This window comes from Apodemus sylvaticus, chromosome 14 (genome assembly GCF_947179515.1).
Source record: "Apodemus sylvaticus chromosome 14, mApoSyl1.1, whole genome shotgun sequence".
Taxonomy (NCBI): Eukaryota; Metazoa; Chordata; class Mammalia; order Rodentia; family Muridae; genus Apodemus; species Apodemus sylvaticus.
Window position 1 is genome coordinate 70,680,691 of NC_067485.1, and position 17,770 is coordinate 70,698,460.

The following is a 17,770-nucleotide window of genomic DNA, read 5'->3' on the forward strand; positions in this document are numbered from 1 at the left end:
TGCCTCTCTACTCCATATACACTCCAGTTAGAATTGTAAGTGTAGACAGAGTTTAGGGGAGGGGCTGGCTCCTCTTTCCCTGCCTTCTCTTTCCTGATTCTTAAATAGCTCTGTGCTGCTATGCTGTGGGATGAAGCGGTAAGAAGTCAATCTGCTCTAAATTCTCTGGTGTGTGCTCGAGTAGTTCCTCACTACCCGCCCTCATGGTTTGGATTTACAAATGAAAGACATATACATGTAGCCTTTTATTTTACCATGTCTTAAACAGCGCAATGGCTGGGCACTTCCAAATCTCCCCGAGGCTAACACACTCTCCACTCTGATATTCCTGAGTTATTACTTACTGAAACCTATCTTCCATCTAGGCTGGCACAGACCCAGGCTGGTAGCCCTTGTGAGCCGTGACCCCCAACTCTTGCATCTTGGCAGTGTCTCTGTCTCTGTTCTACATTCCACAGGCCTGAACCTTCTCCTGGAGTGGCCTAGCCACAGAGCTGCTTAGGGTCATATTAAAAATAAGGCAGGCAGGCGTGCGTGAGTGTGTGTGTGTGTGTGTGTGTGTGTGTGTGTGTGTGTGTGTGTGTTCTAAGTCCAAAACATTGGGGTGGGTAGCTAAGAGTGCATGCACACCATCCACTGGGTAGTTTAGAGCAGATTCACCAGTACCACTCCAGTGGGAATGTATCTGTACTGGATAACCAGACATTTCAGTGAACATCTGTCTAGTTAGAGTAATGCAGGAAGTCCCGCCATGTAGGAAATGCTGGGGCCTGTGGAGAGGAGGGAAGAATTCACCCATCTTCCCCACGGGCAGCATTAAGAGCATTGTCGAAGGTTTTTCCTGGCTCTGAGATTTGTCTTGGCTCCTTGCCAAGAGTTGAAGATCAAAAAGCACCATCAGGTGACCTAGAGTGACCCATCTTGCTGCAGGGCTAAAGCGTGAGGAGTCGGTTTCTAGACACGACCTGGCCATGTGATGCCTTCCGTGGATAGGTACCTGTATCCTTGTGTTTCCGGTTGAGCTCCTTCTCGTCGATGGGCTCTGGCTTAAAGCTGTTTATTGAATGACATCTCTCCCCAGCATGGGGACTGAATGAAGCTTCTGTTTTCTTGCTTTTGCAGGGCTTCAGTGACCAGGAGGACTTTCGGGCACAGTGGCATTGCCGTGCACACGTGGTACGCGTGCCCAGCCCTCATCAAGTCCATCTGGGCGATGGCGATTAGCCAGCATCAGTTCTATCTGGACAGAAAGCAGAGTAAGGTAAGGACCAGCCCTTCCACCAGCAGCTAGCTCCCTGGGACTCAAGACAGCCATGGGATGGGTTAGATAGGGGAGGAGGGAGGAGCTCTGTCCTTGACTTGAGACCTGTGTGGGCAAGGGCTAGCCTCTTGGAGCTGCAGGTAGGAGAAACATCAGAAAATCTTTAAGAGGCCACGCGGGGTGCTACCTGGCAGGGTACAGCCCAGCCACCACCAGAGGTGCTTAAGGCCCAGGAACGGCCCTTAGGAATTCTAAACATAGTTTCGGGGCCTCTGGAGACTCTCTTAGTAAGCTTTCCCACCCTTGCTGATGTTTAAACAGCAGTATATTGTTTTCTTTGGGATGGGGGGTGCAGATAACCATCCTCAACGCATAGACAGGACGGACCACTTAGGGAGACTGCTGTGAAAAGCCCTCCAGGGTTTTCCAACTGCCAACTCTGCTGCTAAAATGTAAAACTGGAAAAGTGAAAAGGAAAACACAAGCAGAAGCCACAGCAGCTCCGGCTCCCTCGGGTACACCTGGAGCTCGGGGCCTTGGGAACCTGCCATCCCTGCACCCAAGAGGTTCCTCTGCCCCCGAACCCGAACATCCAGCCGCGCTCCATGGTGGGCGGGAGACGGCACACTTCTGGTTCACACAGGGCTTACAGCAACCCGCCAGCCCTCTCTTTCTCCACCTGGCTTCCCTTCCCTCTTTTCCAGATACCCCACAGGCCACTCCCATTCAAAGGCTCTCAGAAGAGCCCTGGTGTGGAGATGCCTGTAAGCCTTCGGGTCGTGGGAAGACTGGGCAAGGTCAGCCTTGGCCCCTCTAGTGGTTCCCACTAGCCATAAGAAGTTGCCTCCCTATGTTCCCGGGGGCAGGTGGCATTTAATGGGTCCGATCGATTGGATGGGTACCCTCTTGGCTCTTTGGTCCTTTACTGTGGGGGTTTCTTTTTCCTCTGGAGAAGAAAGCGGGAATTGAAAGTAAGATAAGTTGCAACTAGTAAAAGGAAACCAGCAGAAATGGCCTCCCCTCTCTACTTTCTCCCCCCCCCCCCCCGACCCAGTTCACTTCTAAATCATGGCCTGTCTCCCATCACAGCCACTATCTGCTTTGTAAAGTATTGATTTTTTTAGTCTTTCTGACCCCTTTATTTAGTCACTTTTGGAGTGACCATAGTCTGGAGGTGTGTGTGGTGTTCTTGTGGCTGGAAATCATGAGCGTATCCTACACTCTTCTAGTGGTGATGGGCCTTGGCACAAGCCTTTGAAGCTTGCTTAGATCAAAAGAAACAGGGCCACAGGGGTTTGACTCAACGGTAGATGTTGAGACCGTGGGTTGGGGGTTGGTGCCCTGCTCTGGTAGACAGCGTTAGAGGTCAACGCCCATAAACATTGATCTCATCCTGGGGTGCTTGCTGGTGGGTTATAACGGTTGGAAGGTGGAATGTTTCTCCTGAATTCCCACTGTCAGGTGACTCGTGAGGGTAGAATCCTATCCCACCTCCATATTCTAATACCAGAGTTCGCAATGGAGACAGGAAGTAACTGTGTCACCCACAGGACAGTGCAGTGTCAGCGACTGACTTGGGGTTCTCTTCCCCATGCCCCATGCTGGGTGTTTTGGGGGTTTTTTCGTTTGTTTGTTTTTGGGGTTTTTTTTAGCTTCCTGAGTGTCTCAAGTAGTCTATTCTTGGGGTTCTTTACAAAACAAGATGCCTATGAGAAGTCTTATTTAGCAAACTTCCAGCTAGCATTATTTAAGAGACAAACCGAGGTCTAGAGAGACAGCTCCGTGGTTAGGAACACTAGCTGCTCTACCACCTCTGACTCCAGTTCCAGGGACTCTGACAATCTCACACAGACGTATATGCAGGTAATACATGAATGCACATCAACTAAAAACAAATAATGAGAGAGAGATCCATAGGTGGCGGCCCAAGCCTGTACTTCTAGCTCTTAAGAGGCAAAGACAGGGAGACTGCATCTTCAGGGCTACCCTAATCTGTATAGAAAGTTCTAGACTACCTAAGGTTACTTACTTGTGAGACTGCCTCAAAAAAAAAAAAAAAAAAAAAAGGCAAAACCAAAGGCCAAAAGCATGAAGAAGCTCTCAACTGTCCTTTTCTGTTTACTCGGAAGGACAAAAGAAAATAGCCAAAGTCCCAGAGGAATAGAATTTACCCAGGAATCTTTACATGGCCGCAAGAGCCTTAGCAGCTATGTATCAGGCAAGAAACAGTGGTTTTCTTGTGGTTCTAGGAACCTAAGATGTTTTTGTGAAGCGAATTCTCTACCACTGACCTTTGCTCTCAGCCCTGTGTGTCACTTAGGAGTTGATTCTTTAGCCTTATAGACAGGTGAGGACCAAGCTCCTCTGTTTGCATATCAGATGACTCTGTGACCCGGGCAGACATCTTATCACACATGTTTCTGCTTTCACTAATTAGAGAACAGAAAAGGAACTTCCTGACCCAGATTAGTAGTCAGTGAAGTGACATGATGTTTATGAAATTGCTTTAGGAAATAGCTTTATTTTAAGAAAATCGTGTCTTATTAACATCATGATTAAGCTAACCCATTCCCCTATCTAATGCTGCCTCCAGTTTAAACTTTCTGAGAAGCCCCACATTAAATCAGAGATGGTGAAACACTCCATAGGAATTACATTGCAACACAGTTCATTTCCGGGATGTCATGTGGCCGTCTTTGGTGGGCACCACGGACTCCGAGAGTGAGTGCCGACAGGTCTGGGATGGAAAGCTTCAGATATTTCTGGACAGCCAGTGTGGGCTGGCATCCTGGCAAGGCTTGGCATTCTACTGTATGAGTCCATGCCAACCATTCCTGTCTCTGAAGGGCTCCCAGCATAGTTCAGGCCTCCCAAGTGATGTTTATCAAGCCCAGAGAAACAAGTACCGTCTAGTGGTTTGAGTCAGCGAGAGCAGTAGCCAAGCCAGCTCACGGATCTCCTCCCCGACACCCAGATTACTCCTCTTCTTCAGTATTAGTTTGCAAATCATTTTTGAAAGCCTCCCCTCCCCCCTTGTCTGCTCTCCCCTCCCCCCTTTCTTCCTTTCCCTTCCTTCTGCTTCTTTCTCCTTCGACTCCCCAAACATGAACTCAAAGGGAACATTCTATGGTCAAAGGCAGAGTGAGGGAAGTTTGTTCCCCGCAGTGCATTGAGTATACGAAGCTCTTCAGACAGGGAATTAGAATCGCTTGGTTATATCTACTGATACTAAAGATCAGAGACTTGTCCAAAGGATCCAGTGACCTCTGCATCCTGGAGCCAAAGAATGTCTTAGAGACTTCAGGGGAAAGTCTTTGAAAACTCACATTGTTCAGAGGGACTAATGGCTGCCTCTCCTCTGAACTCAGAGCGGTGCACGCTGGAGTTAATGTGCAGACATCTTCCCTCCTTAATCTTTTCTTTTTTCGTCTTTCTTCATCCATAATCTGTCACATTCCTTTTAAAATAAACAGCATGATAAAACAAATTAAGGCTTACTCACCAAACATCAGCACCCTGTGAGCAGCCATTTGGGATGTTTAGGGGCTCTGGGGTTGGCCCAGAGACCTTGCTATTCAAGAAGAGAATCTCCAGGGAGTGTTAGTCACTGTGATAGGCCCATTCCAGAAAATTCTTCAAGTTACCAGAATCTAGACTATATTAGAAAAGTACTATCTATTGTTGTTGCTTCTGTATTTTGGTTTTCTGCCACTGAGGTTGATATATAAGGGGAGTGGGGAGATGGGTAGAGGCCTCATCTGAGGATTTCCATGTCATCAATGGGGTCCTTAAAATGTCAAGTAGAGGCTTCAATCTAACCTCATTCATAAAATTACACCCAGGTTCTAATTTACACCCCATTCCTTTTGCAATGGCCTTGGCATGGAGTATCTGGCATGATCTTCACCCCAACTCTGTGATGTGGGCTTGAAGATCCCCATGGTGTAAACAGGCATCTGAAGATCAGAGGTCAAGGACCAGAGTCTACCAGTGGCCGACCAGGAGGCGCTCCTGGGCCCTGGCCACTGTGCTACGTGGGTTTGAGGGGATGCTGCTCTGTAGTAGTTAAAGTGTGAGCTGCGTCTGTGAAAACACAGGTCTTGGTAACGAGCAGTGCTGAAAGAGAGGAAGTAATGGATTGTGCTTGCTCTGCTCGCCTGAAGGATAAAGCAAGGCCAGATGGGTGCCGTAGATATGTAGAGTCCACGTGAAATAGAAAGCCCTTCCTGCTTCCTGCTGCAGCCCAAAGGCTGCCAAGGCTGGCAGCTGGGTTTGTTTATGAACAAGCGGGCCCTAACCTGAGGAAGTCGACCAGATTCTAAATGTAAGAAAGGAGACCTCTAAGTCAAAGCGCCAAGGCGGGAGAAGGACGGGAGGAGGAAGGCAGTTCACCTCGGGTGAACAGCTCCAGAGCAAAAGTCTAGGGGCTTCTTCTGGCCGGAAGTCCCTGTCTTCCATCAGGAGAGGCAACAACAGGCCAGAGGAAGGGCAAGGCCTTAAGGGCCCAGATAGCCTCTCTGGGACAAATAACAGCCTCTGAGCAAAGGAGGAAGCCTGTAAATCAGGAAGAGGGGACAGCGGTGTGCAGGCCTCACCAAGGCTGTCAGACTCTGTCTGGAGCCTTGTGGGTGTGGAAAGGCCTGCTCCCAGACAGCAACCACCCACTGAGCTCCCCAGCCCCACCACAGAGAGCCAGGGTGTGCTTAGATTATAATTCGTAGTGGTTTTCCTGATGTGTATGGTATCTTTTTTTTTAAATTTATTGATATATTTATTTACATTTCAAATGATTTCCCAAAGGGGAAATGTGTATGGTATCTTAAAGATGCTGATTTCTAAAACAACAGCAACAAATTGCAAAATGCCAAGTAATGCCTATAGAAAGAAAATACAATGCATTTCCACATTACAAAAGATGTAACTAAAGCAGATGGCCTTCCTGGAAAAAAATAAAATCACTTTTAGGGATGGAATTATAAACTGGAAACAAAATGGTTTGTGGGCCGTCTTCGTCTTCATCGGCCATGACGATTAGCCCAGCAGGGTCAGCTGATCTGCACACAGCATGGAGTGGAATTTGAATTGCAATATGAAGACTTTAGAGACTTCATAGTTTTAATCAATGAAAATTGAAGCAAATCTTGCAACGGTGCTGTTGGCAGGTCCTGAGTCTTCCAGAGGTTTCTGTCTGGTAGGTACAGTCTTTCCAGCTCTAGGATGCCACTATCCATCCACCCTATCATTTAAACTTTCCCCAGTCACATGAGTAATAACTGAAGATGTTGAATAACTTCTAAATTTATTATTTCGTGAATTTGTTTCACAAATCCCATCTGTCATTCATAAAGCTAAGAATTCATTTTCTCTTCCTTGCTTAAGCATAAAATAAGTGTAGTCACAACTGTGTGTGTGTGTGTGTGTGTGTGTTGCTAGGGGTTGAGCCTAGGATCTTGTACACACTAATGAAGTGCTCTGCCATGAGCTATACCTCTTCTTTCTACTGTTTGTGTTGATAATGGGTGTCTCGCTAAGTCACCCGAGCTGGCTTTGAACTTGTTCTTTGGCCTAGGCAGACTGTAAATTTATAATTTCTCTGCCTCAGCTCTCCCAGGTAACTAGGATGACTGGCCTTGAAACAGTGTTTCATTTGTTGGGCTGTCAAGCAGAGAAGAAAGGAGGAGGGAGAAGGACTTAGAGGAAGGGGAGGGGATGCTCTACACACAGCTCATCTCCTGTGACTCCAGCTCATCCCTCTGTAGTAGGTGGCAACTTCCCTGGCTTATGTCTGGGAATGATAAGGCTCTATGAGATTCAATGCCTTTCCCAGAGTACAGACTACAGAGACCACAGTCTTCCCGCTGTGCTTGGTATTAGTCTGAGGTATCCTGGGCTGTGAACTCCAGTTCATGTAGCTTATGAGCCACCTGAATTCAGGCTTACAAGTGGGCAAGGATTTTCTGATCCTTCCATAACCTGCTCACCTTCCCTTTCCAGTCCAAGATCCATGCGGCACGAAGTCTAAGCGAGATCGCCATTGACCTAACAGAGACAGGGACGCTGAAGACGTCAAAGTTGGCCAACATGGGGAGCAAGGGGAAGATCATCAGCGGCAGCAGTGGGAGCCTGCTGTCCTCAGGTAGGGCCTGAGCCGGAGACACCTTCCACAGAGTGGCTTCTTTCCAGGGCGGTAGGGACACCATGCACAGGAGGCCACTGGGTATGCCGTCTAGAAGCTGGCTTTCATTCTCAGACCAAAGTTTGAAGCCAAGCATGGGTCTAAGAAATGTTTCCCAAGGTATCTGAAGGACCAAAGGGAAATCCATGTAACTTCAGTGTGGGACAAGTTTGTCAGAGTCTCTAAGGCACTCATGGGGGTTTTTAGAATGCTGACTGATGTAATCATTAACTATTATCCAGAGTGTCAACTCCAAAGGCAGAGTGGGGTTTACTGGGGTGCCCTTAAGAGGGAGGCTATCCTGGTCAGGGACAGAGGTCAGGATCAAGTTCTGCTTTCAACGAGACATCTGTGACTTTACAGGGTAAATGAGTAAAAGAGAGGCTTGCTGTCACAACGGTATGGCCCTTGTCACCCCCTGGTTCTACTCCCTAAATCTCCCACCCTCTCCTACACAGAGTTGCTCTGTGGGACGGCCCTGGCTGTCCTAGAACTCACTTTGTACACCAGGCTGGTCTCGAACTCATAGAGATCCACCAGTTTCTGCCTGCTGAGTGCTGGGATCAAAGACACGCGGCACCACACCCAACTCTGTAGTGTTTATTTCTGTGAGCATCAGGCAGGAGATCTGCATCAAATTATCTTGGCTTCAAGAGTGGAGATCAACCAAGTAGTTCATTGGTAGTCAAGGCTCTGGGTTCAAAGTCCCCTCCCTGCCAGCCTCTGAATCAGTCAGAGTCAGGGGGATGCTGTTGTTTGCTTAAATGACAAGACAGGCCTGGGTTTATATGAGGTCAGAGGGAGAAAGGCAGGGATGTTTTGTGAGCCAAGTGTGACTAGCCAACGCCGCTTCCAAAGCTGTCTGTCTGAACCCTGACATTGAACAGGCGGCTGCTCTAGTCTGCTTTCTGTCACTGTGACCAAAAGCAATGAGGAGAGGAGAAGGGTTTGTTTCATCTTATACTTCCAGTTAACTATCCATCACTGAGGGAAGCCAGAGCGAGAACCCAAGGCAGGAACTGAAACAGAGACCACAGAGGAACACAGCTTCCTGGGCTGCTCTCCCAGGCTCATATTCAGCAAGCTTTCTTAAGCAGCCCAGACCCACCTGCCTCGGGATGGTACCATCTACCATCTACAGTGGAAGGAGCCCTCCCACATCAAACACCAGTCAAGACAATCCCACACAGACAGGACCCCAGGCTCATCTGATCTGGGCAACCCTGTACTTGAGACTCAGGCAGATAGCGCTGGGCTGTGTCAAGTTGACAGTTAACTAGGACAGGAGCCATGTCACCTTGCCTCTAAGCTAGGAAAGAAGTCTTTACCTCCTGTCCTTTTCCAGGGCTAGAACTGTATACAGTGACTGCAAACAACTGTAACGGGAAAGGGAAAGACAGAAGAGGAAGATGAGTTGACTCGAGTTAGCTTCTGGGCTGTGCGCTGCTCACTCGTAGTCAGAAGCTGAAGCTAAAAGGAGCTAAGGACAGGAGAACTCACACTAGCCCTGGAGCGAGACGTGGGTTTGCTGTAGAGCAGAGCGTGATCAGGTCTCCATGTTGGACGGGTTGTGACCCAGTGATATGTTCACATGCTTGTGAGCTTTAATAATATGACATGTGGCATATTGTTTGTCCTAAAGGAACTGTCAAAATTAGATAAGCTTCAGGTTCGTAGAAGCAGGATCTGTCTCTGCCATATCTTCATGGCATTGACTCTAACTCTTAATTCTGCCCCTGCCTGAAATTCTTCGAAGCTCTTTCATACAAAAGGTGTGCCTGGTGACCACTGCTTACGAGGCTTAGAGGTTTGCAAGGAAGACGGTAAAAAATGTTGTCTTCTTGTATCAAGATGGAAGCATTCAAAACCTAAGGGTCTATCCGGAGTTACAGCCCCTCCCCAGCCTCCCACTGAATGGGCAGAGTAGAACTAGAAACAACACTTTGTCCTTTAGACACAGCATGTGATGACTTCCCCAGCTCCCGTTAAGCCCTCCTACCTGCCTCCTTATCTAGGAGACCCCAGCCTTCCTCCACCCAGACTCTTCCAGCTGAGGGTCAGAGGGGTACAATATGATACAGCCTTGAGCTCCTCTCACAAGAGGCTGTAAATCTTCATGAGCCCAAGAGGGAGTTTCTATTTCTACCAAGTTCCCAGATCACTCTGCGGCTGGTGGTCCAGGGACTGTGCTCTGACGGCCACTCTTCTTGCCAAAAGGAGATTAAAGTGGGCACGTGGCTCAAGATAATGGGACCCAGGCTTCTCCACTTTGAGCCTATGACCTGGTCCATCTTTCTGCCCCCCCCCAATGTAATCCATTTCTATACTGGATTATCGCCAATAATGGCGATTATCCATAATGGCAAATCCATCAGATTGGCATTAGTCATCAATCCAGTGGGCAAAACGATAAGTCACAAGGAAATCGTCCTGCTGGATCCATGCCTACATGTAATGTGTGAGCACCTTTCTCTCAAGATAGTAAAGTGACTTTCAAAAGTTATAGTGGGACTGGGGGGTGGGTCGCGAGGGGTGTTTAGAAACCCAGGGGAGCAGGTGAGGCCACTTGCAGGTTGTACCCGTCCCCTCAGTAGCTTCCAGCCACTCAGCCCTTTCTGAGATTGCTAAGCAAGAACTGTGGAAGGCAGAGAGAGTCCCGTGAGGAGGCCAAGGAACTTGTCAACCTCTCCTAGGCCATACAAGTTGGAGCCTGAAAAATGTCAGTGAATGCCAATTGAGGCTCTTTGGGAATGTCCCACGCCTACCCTCAGGACTTAGGAAAACAGCTGGGACAATAGAGGGAGGAACCAGAACCAGAGCTTGCCATCAGCGAACAAAGGGAATTTCTAGGGTGCAGGATCTGGTCCTTCCCACTGAGACTACCTACCGCCTGCTGCCTGCTGTGAGTCTTGCTCTGGGAGGAGGCAGCCTCCACCTCTGAAAAGCCTTTGGTACCCCTGCCTATAACTGACCTGACCGGGTTCTTGCACCTAGTGTGGAGAAATTTGAGCTGCTGGTCTAAACTTGGGGCATCTGCCTTGTCTTCCTTTTCTTTCTTTCTGCCCCCTTGCCTGTGACGTGTTCTCACATGCTTGCTGTCACAGGACAACTGTCTTTTTATTAACACTTACTTGCATGACCTTCCATGCTAACAGCATTCACTCATGAGCAAGACAACCCAGCATCCGACTGCACAAACTGTCTCTCCTCCTTCCCTCTTTCTGGAATGGTTTCTAGTAAATGCCTCTTAGAAGCCTATTGGGAGCCTAGCTAGCAGACGCCCATTGTCCAGCACCCTGTGGCCACTGGTAAAGTTGTTGATAAGAAATTCTGTAGCATAGCAGTAAGGCCTGTGCCGCGTGTTAAGAGCCCCCTTTATGGGAACTGCCAACCCATCCTCCCTCACATGTAAAAGCGACACCACATTGGTCGTTAGGAATGCCATCCAAGTATCTTTAAACTAGCCGGCGCATGTCTACCCTGCGGTCAACTTGACCTTTGTCACACTGGTTAGACCTTCTGAGGTCACTTGAATTGGCCCCTCAACCCTTGTTGCTTCTATTCATTTCCTCCGACATATCCCAGTAGTGCGACATCAGGCATAACAGAACAATATTAACAATGCTGTCTTATTTCCATAATGTAAACGTTTACTTTAACTCCTAAGAAATGTCGTGCTTTGATTTTGATCATAGCTTTGGGTTCACTTTGGGGCACAACCACCTCCACCCCCCCACACCACCCCCAGGCATTGCCAAAGGAGTCGGTGCTACCAGGGTTTGTTTATACTGGACTAGAGAACCTTAAGTGCTGCAAAAACTCCTTCTGTTGAATGGATGTTTCTGAACTCGATTGTGCAGGGCTGGCCTGAGTCAAAGCTGGGGAGGGAGTTAGTGTAGATGGGCATTTAAAAACATAGAGTGCCTCTCTGAAAAGAGTTTGAGTATTGTCTATTGATGCAAAATAGAGATAAAGTGGTTCTAAGCTATTAGCAACTTTAAAGGAAGTTGTTTGTATTTACCAGTATGTAACTACCTTTAAAACCACTAAGAAGTCCAGTTCTTGGTATCTGAGGCCTCTAATACCAACAAATGAAGGAAGGTCATTGTTACGCATTCCAAAAACCAGAAGCTCACACACCAATGCTCTGAGTATGAGCAGGACAGGAGAGGCAGTGCCTAGCATTTCCAAAGGAAAAGGGCATATGGTTCTGTGATTGATTAAGCCTGGAATCAAGACATTTTACATAGGAGCTCCCCTGAGGAGAGTGTCGGTTTCTATCCTAGTGGAGACTCGCAGAGTTGTGTCCTATCTAAGTCAGAGTACAGGCCTGTGTTGGTCAAAACCTACATGTATAGGGGTCCAGGAAATCTGCTAACCGACCTCCCAAAAGGGAGGGAATAAGCAGAGACATTTAGTCACAGTGGCCTGTAAGGAAGGGCCTGGGTATTTCCTCCACATTTGGAGATTTGGTCACGTAGGCTTTAAGTAACCAATTGTTAGGATGTTCAAATTTAGTCTGAGCCATCAAGTGTAAATTCGAACCATTCAATGAGCTGTTTAGAGCATGTTCCTTCTCTCCCCACCACCCCAGCTTCTCTTTCTACATGAGCCAGGCTGCAGCTTAGTGGGTTGTACATTTGCCTGTAGCCCTCAACCTTATCCCCAGCACCATCGAAAAAGAAAGAAAAGCAGAAGACCCAAATCTCTTGCAGGGTCCTCAAAGGGTTTATTTCTCCTTCCCCTTCCCCCATTTCTTGAAGTATCAGAGGGAAGGGGTTGTGGAGGAGGCACAACAAACATGAACAACTGTACTTGTCATTGTAGCTGAAGACAGTCGGCCTCTCATCTTCTCTGGAAGTGAGTCTAAGGTTCAGGTCAGCATTGGTTTAAGAATCTGTCTTCACAGGATAGTCAGGATGTCAGGGAGAGCGCGGGGGCTGTCAGAGATGTGATTCTGCTCTCCGGCTATTTAAAACAAATGGTACAAAACCACGTAGGAAATAGCCAGGGTTCTGCAGGGCCCCATGAATTGCTGTATAAGCCACCCAAACTGTGTGTGTGTGTGTGTGTGTGTGAGAGAGAGAGAGAGAGAGAGAGAGAGAGAGAGAGAAATTTATAGATAGAAGTTTGGCTGTGTGGTTAATTTGAAGGCAGCCAAGTCTCCTTCCATTTGATCAAGCAGGAACATGAAGTCTATGGTGATGGATCTGTGGTTTTCAAAAGTAAAACCACACCCAAACCTGTATTCTGCCATAATCCCGTGGCTCTGACACTTTTCGGTCCAGGAAAAACATGTTGTGTTCGACCCCGACCCCGCCTTGCCTGGGATGGGTCCACCTTCTTTATTCAGTAATTCCCACATTCTCCTCCTCTGAATGCAACTGCTTCCTCCCATTGTGGGGATGTTTATTAATAACTTGTGTTAAAAATGACAATGCCAGCTATCTGGCATCTCTCCCCACAGAGGTGATGCAGGCTGTGTGCTCGGAGCTGTACCCAGCTCACAACGCACGACCGCACTGGTATAAATTGCGCAGTGATTCTTGTTTAGTGGTCTTCCTTTTGTATACATCTTTTCTTTTTTATCACCAGAAGGAAGAAGTCTGTCTTCTTCCTGGATCTGTCTCTGGCTGTTCAGAGTTTTCTATTGGCTGTATGGTGCCTCTCCTTTTAGGTCCAAGATGAACTGCATTCCAGAGGCCTTAAATTTGGTCATAACCTCGGCTCTGCAGTTGGGCACAACCTCCCAGGCACTGCCAAAGAGGTTGTTTATGCTGGACTGTGAAACTGGGCGGGCTGCAAAAGCTCTGTCTGTGCAATGGATGTTTCTGCACTCGTGTGAGCAGGTCTGAGTTGAAAAGGAGAGGAAAATGGAAGGTGGTCTCTTCCGCTTCTATTTGGTAGAGGGTGGAGGTAACAAACTCACTCCTATGAATATCCTTGTACCCTCGGGTGTTACTAGTAAAGGTATATGTGCCTGTGAAAGAGAACTTAAATTGACGCTATATAGTCTGTTTGAGTGAACGGCTTTTGATGGTAAGGTTCTAAACATCAGAAGAGAGATCTCCCTGCCATCTCTCAGACACATCGGTATTCTACTTAGCCAAACTTAGTTCAATTTCCCCATCTTTGCTGCGAGCACAGAAGAAAGATCATGGAGAGTTGCAATTAATCTTCAAACCTCCATATTACAACAGAGCAAGTGCCCTGAGACCACAGGGTCAGCTCCCCGGGTTCCTGAGCCAAGTACCCGTGCTCCTGTGCCTTGCCCACAAGTAATGGTTTCAATTAGATATTTTATCAGACGCTGTTCATGCTTAAACGCAGAGTGTCTCTCTGTTTACCTTCTTCTTGGCATGGAATACCCCCTTTAAGTGGAATTTGCGTTCTTCCCTTTTGGCAAAAAGTGCCACCGCATCTCCCCCGAAAACAAGCCACCCCGAAGACTCCCAGATGCCACCAAAAGGTGCTTGCTATTCAAAGAACTTCCACGCCACTGCTTCCCGAACTAAATGATTCCATTTGTAAAATCTCCAAGGCTGGTGAAAAGTTCTCCGGGCATGTGTTGTTCATGTTGGAAATCACACTGACCTTGCAGAGATGGTCCCTGGAGAGCTGATCCCGCCATCTGCAATGTGGCATTGTACCACACGGTCTCTGGGACTGCTTTGATGCAGGGAATTCATCCTTGAGAACTTCTCTGGGCGGTAAATATCTCTTTATCATAGAGGAGCGTCTAACCCCTTTCTCCATATTTACTCCTGGCTATCTGCCAAGCCCTTCCCTCACAGCTTCTATAGATCTGTTGGGACTTGGCTGTCTCCATTTTCTTGTCTTAACTTTTCATTTTTCCCTTAAATGCCAAACAAGCAGTCATTTCCTTCCCTCGATTTTACAGACAACAGATTTCTTTCTTGCTGGGGACACGGGGTGGGGGGGGTGGGGTGGGGGAAGATTATTATTTGTGTTATATCCCCCCCTTCCGAAGAGGAAAGCTTCCCTTCCTCCTTCTGCAGTGGGGGTGGGGGTGGGGGCTGCCCATCAGTATCTTTGTGTGAAAACAGATGCACAGGTCTCTGCATATTGTCAGCAGGATGCAAACTCATATCCGGTGCCGACTGGCTTGGGATCTTTGGAATGGCAGATTCTCCACCACAGCTGAGTGAGGAGATTCTTCTATATGGTCACAGGGACAGAGCCTCTGTTTACTCTGCTGCCCTTTCACATGTGGTCTCTTCATACACAGCTGCCACTAGCCCGGTCTAGATTCCCCGGCTGGGAAAGGGAAAATTAGTCCCAAATCCACAGTAATATCTGTGATGCCAGCCGGCTTCCTCTGAAGATCCCCAAATAGCCACTGAAAACGACTTTCTTTGAGCAGCCCGTGTTTGGATAAGAATCATCTTCCTGGGCCTGGCGATGTCGCTCCTTGGTGGAGTCCTTATCTAGTCCTAAATTTAGTCCTCAGCACCATATAAACCAAGTGTGCTTGTATTCACCGCTTTAATGCCAGAACTCAGTAAACAGTCAAGAGGATCAGGGTCAAACTCATATAGATGGAGGTTACTCACGGTCAGCCTGAGCTAGAGACCCTAGCTCCAAAAATACACCTATAAACAGCTGTCTTCTTCCTGACCATCAGCTCTTCCTCCTGCTGGTAGCCTAGTTCAGTTGAATCCTTTGGTTAGGAGTGTAGTGTGATCATGAACTCTGTTCTAGCATCCAAGTAGAGACCTGCTAAGCACTAACTCAGGAAAGGTTTTCTGCAGAATTCAGTTCTCCAGAACTCAGTAGGTTTTCCTGGCTGTCAATCAGAGGGAGGCTGGCCATCCAGAAACCAGGCCAGTCTCCTAGCTGGCCCCTGTGCTGTGCCTCCACCACGCCCTCTATCCTCACTGATTTGCTTTGTCTCCGATTCCTCCAGTGGGTAGTACCGAGGGCTCAGACTATGTCTCCTCCATATTACCTTGCACGTGAAAGGGACTCCAAAAGTCTCTGCTGTCACACCAGGAGATCTGAAGACCGCCACTGGCTTCCTCTCCTTTGGCCTTCTCTCGTGATTTTTTTAAGATCAGAGTATGTGGTATGCCGTCCTGCCGGGAAGGAAGATACGAGCAAATGCAGCCCACAGGTGTCTCCCACAGCACCAGAACAGTGAGACAGAATGTTCCCCCTCTCATGGAGTTTGCATTCAAAGGGCTAAGCAGGCACACACAGCAAAGCTTGAGTCCCACCTCTGCCTCCCTGTGCCACCCTGATCTCTGTTGTGAATGTGGAGGTGATGCTACTCTGAGGACTCTACGAACTGTAGCATGTAAGAAACTCCTGCTGAGTTCTGTTAAAGAAAACAAACAAACCCCACTTTTCCCCTTCTGCCCCCTTCTGCCCGCAAGCTTCCTGGACTGACAGGGCCAGCCACACCAGCCACCACTCCTTCTTCTTGCCGGACTGCTCTTCCTTTTTTTACAGCATGGAATGTTCTGAGAAGGAGATGCCAACCCCCTAGTAAAAGCCAGGAAAGACTCCTGAGAGCCATAGCCAGTGTTCACGTGGCCTTCAGCATGTTCTGAGTTGTCCTCGGGCATCTTCCAGACGCTACCCTGCTTCATTCTCCTGATATTTGAAGAGCCCTGTTTTCATTGCCCAGTTCGCAGGAAACAGAGACCTAGGAAAGGTCTAGAACCTGCCCCACCCCATCCCAGATCCACTCAGAAGCTGAACTGGAACATACCCACAGCGAGACACTAGACCCCCAGACTGCAGGCTCCTGCCTCAGGAGAGGGCTATACCAGTTTGTTTCCCAGAGACTACCCTTTTCTGTAAATCTGAGTACCGCTTAGTACCCTCTCCAAAGGGATGTCCATGCATTATCAGTTACCTTTCAAAGATGTTCATCTCACCTGTTTCTCACTGGCTTCCTCTCCAACCCACCATCCCTTTCATCCCAGCCCAGCCAGCCCTTGACTACTGTTTTTTTTTTTTTTTCAATTATAAATTTTAAAATTTCACCCTTCTGGGTACATCTTCTTCCTTTGTCTTACAGACAGTCCAGTGTAAGACTATTTGGCACTCAGAATCAGGAGGAGGTAAACCCTTTGGGCTCTTGTTGGTGATTAGACATCCCTCCCCACCCCACTCTCACCCCGCCTGCCTCTGCCAAGGGGTAGCAGCGGCAAAATGACCAGAGTTGGGAGAGCGCTTGTCATTCCTAGGGTTTAGGTAGTCAAAGAAGGAGGTTGTACGGGCTATAACGTTCCTTTGGTAAAACTTGAACAAATGAAGGGTAAAGACTGAGAAGGAATGGCCTGAGTTGGTTGTTTATTGGGTAATCAGTGCTTCAAGTTTGAAGACATTTTAGAAGATTGGTCAGGTGGCCCCTTTCTAGAAAATAGCAGGACGGTTCTCAAAAAGGTGAATCGCCAAAGCCTTGTATTGTTCATAGTAGATATGGAATGGCACCCCCACCGTCTTTTTCAGTCACTGTCCTTTTCAAAGACAGCTGATTTATGTGGTTTGGGCCAGTTGTATGGGCTTCACATATAACCCTAAAGAGGTCTTGCATGTGCAATATGTATTGGTTCAAATAATTGATAATGGACAAATTATAGCACCAGACTTTCCCAAGTCCAAATACAGACCATGAAATTACTTTTCTCAGCTGGGTGTGGTGGTGCAGGCCTTTAATCCCAGCACAGAAGTGAGGCAAGTGATCACTAAGAGTCCAAGGTCAGCCTGGTCTGCATAGTGAGACCCTGTCTACAAACCAGCAAACCCACCAACCCAGAGGGACAGGGTAAAGTTTCATTTATTTGTGTGCCTTGAACTTGCAGTTGGAGAAACGCTTATTGGCCTGAGCTCCTGATTCTGTTTTTGCTATTGAAGTGGCCAACCCAGAGAGCATCTCTGCCCTTTGAGTTCAGCCAGTTTTGCTGGCTTTCTTTATCCCTTTTAGAAGGCAAGAGTCTTATTCAGGGAACACCTGAAGGTCACTTGTGAGGATGTTCAGCCTCACAGAGAACTATGAGGCTCTTCAGATGCTCTTTGAGGGGCTCTCAGTGGGCTGACACTTGGCCATCTCCCCTCTGGGTGGCCATGCATCCTTAGCTACTGGTCACCGCCCACCGGCTTAGAACACGCACGCTCTTAACATAGAAGCCATCAGATTGCTTGCCTCGAATTAGTTGATCACCCTTCAACACAGAAGGCAGTGGAATCTCTTGTCAAATGCAGCAGGGTTTTTCCCCCCCAAAACATGGTTTCGCTTAGTCCTGGCCATCCTGGAACTCCCTCTGTAGACCAGGCTGGCCTCAAACCTAGATTTGCCTGCCTCT

The 17,770-nt window shown here is 48.0% G+C and overlaps 1 protein-coding gene across 3 annotated transcripts in view; it reads left to right on the forward strand.

Annotated features, from left to right (window-relative positions):
- The window catches only part of Frmd4a (FERM domain containing 4A), a 219,105-nt gene that overhangs the window by 172,101 nt on the left and 29,234 nt on the right, over positions 1–17,770 (forward strand). For all 3 annotated transcript variants that reach the window (XM_052157216.1, XM_052157217.1, XM_052157214.1), the window contains exons 13-14: positions 1,123–1,261; positions 7,256–7,397. In XM_052157216.1, coding sequence (XP_052013176.1) covers positions 1,123–1,261; positions 7,256–7,397 — 281 coding nt within the window. The remainder of the gene's footprint in view (positions 1–1,122; positions 1,262–7,255; positions 7,398–17,770) is intronic.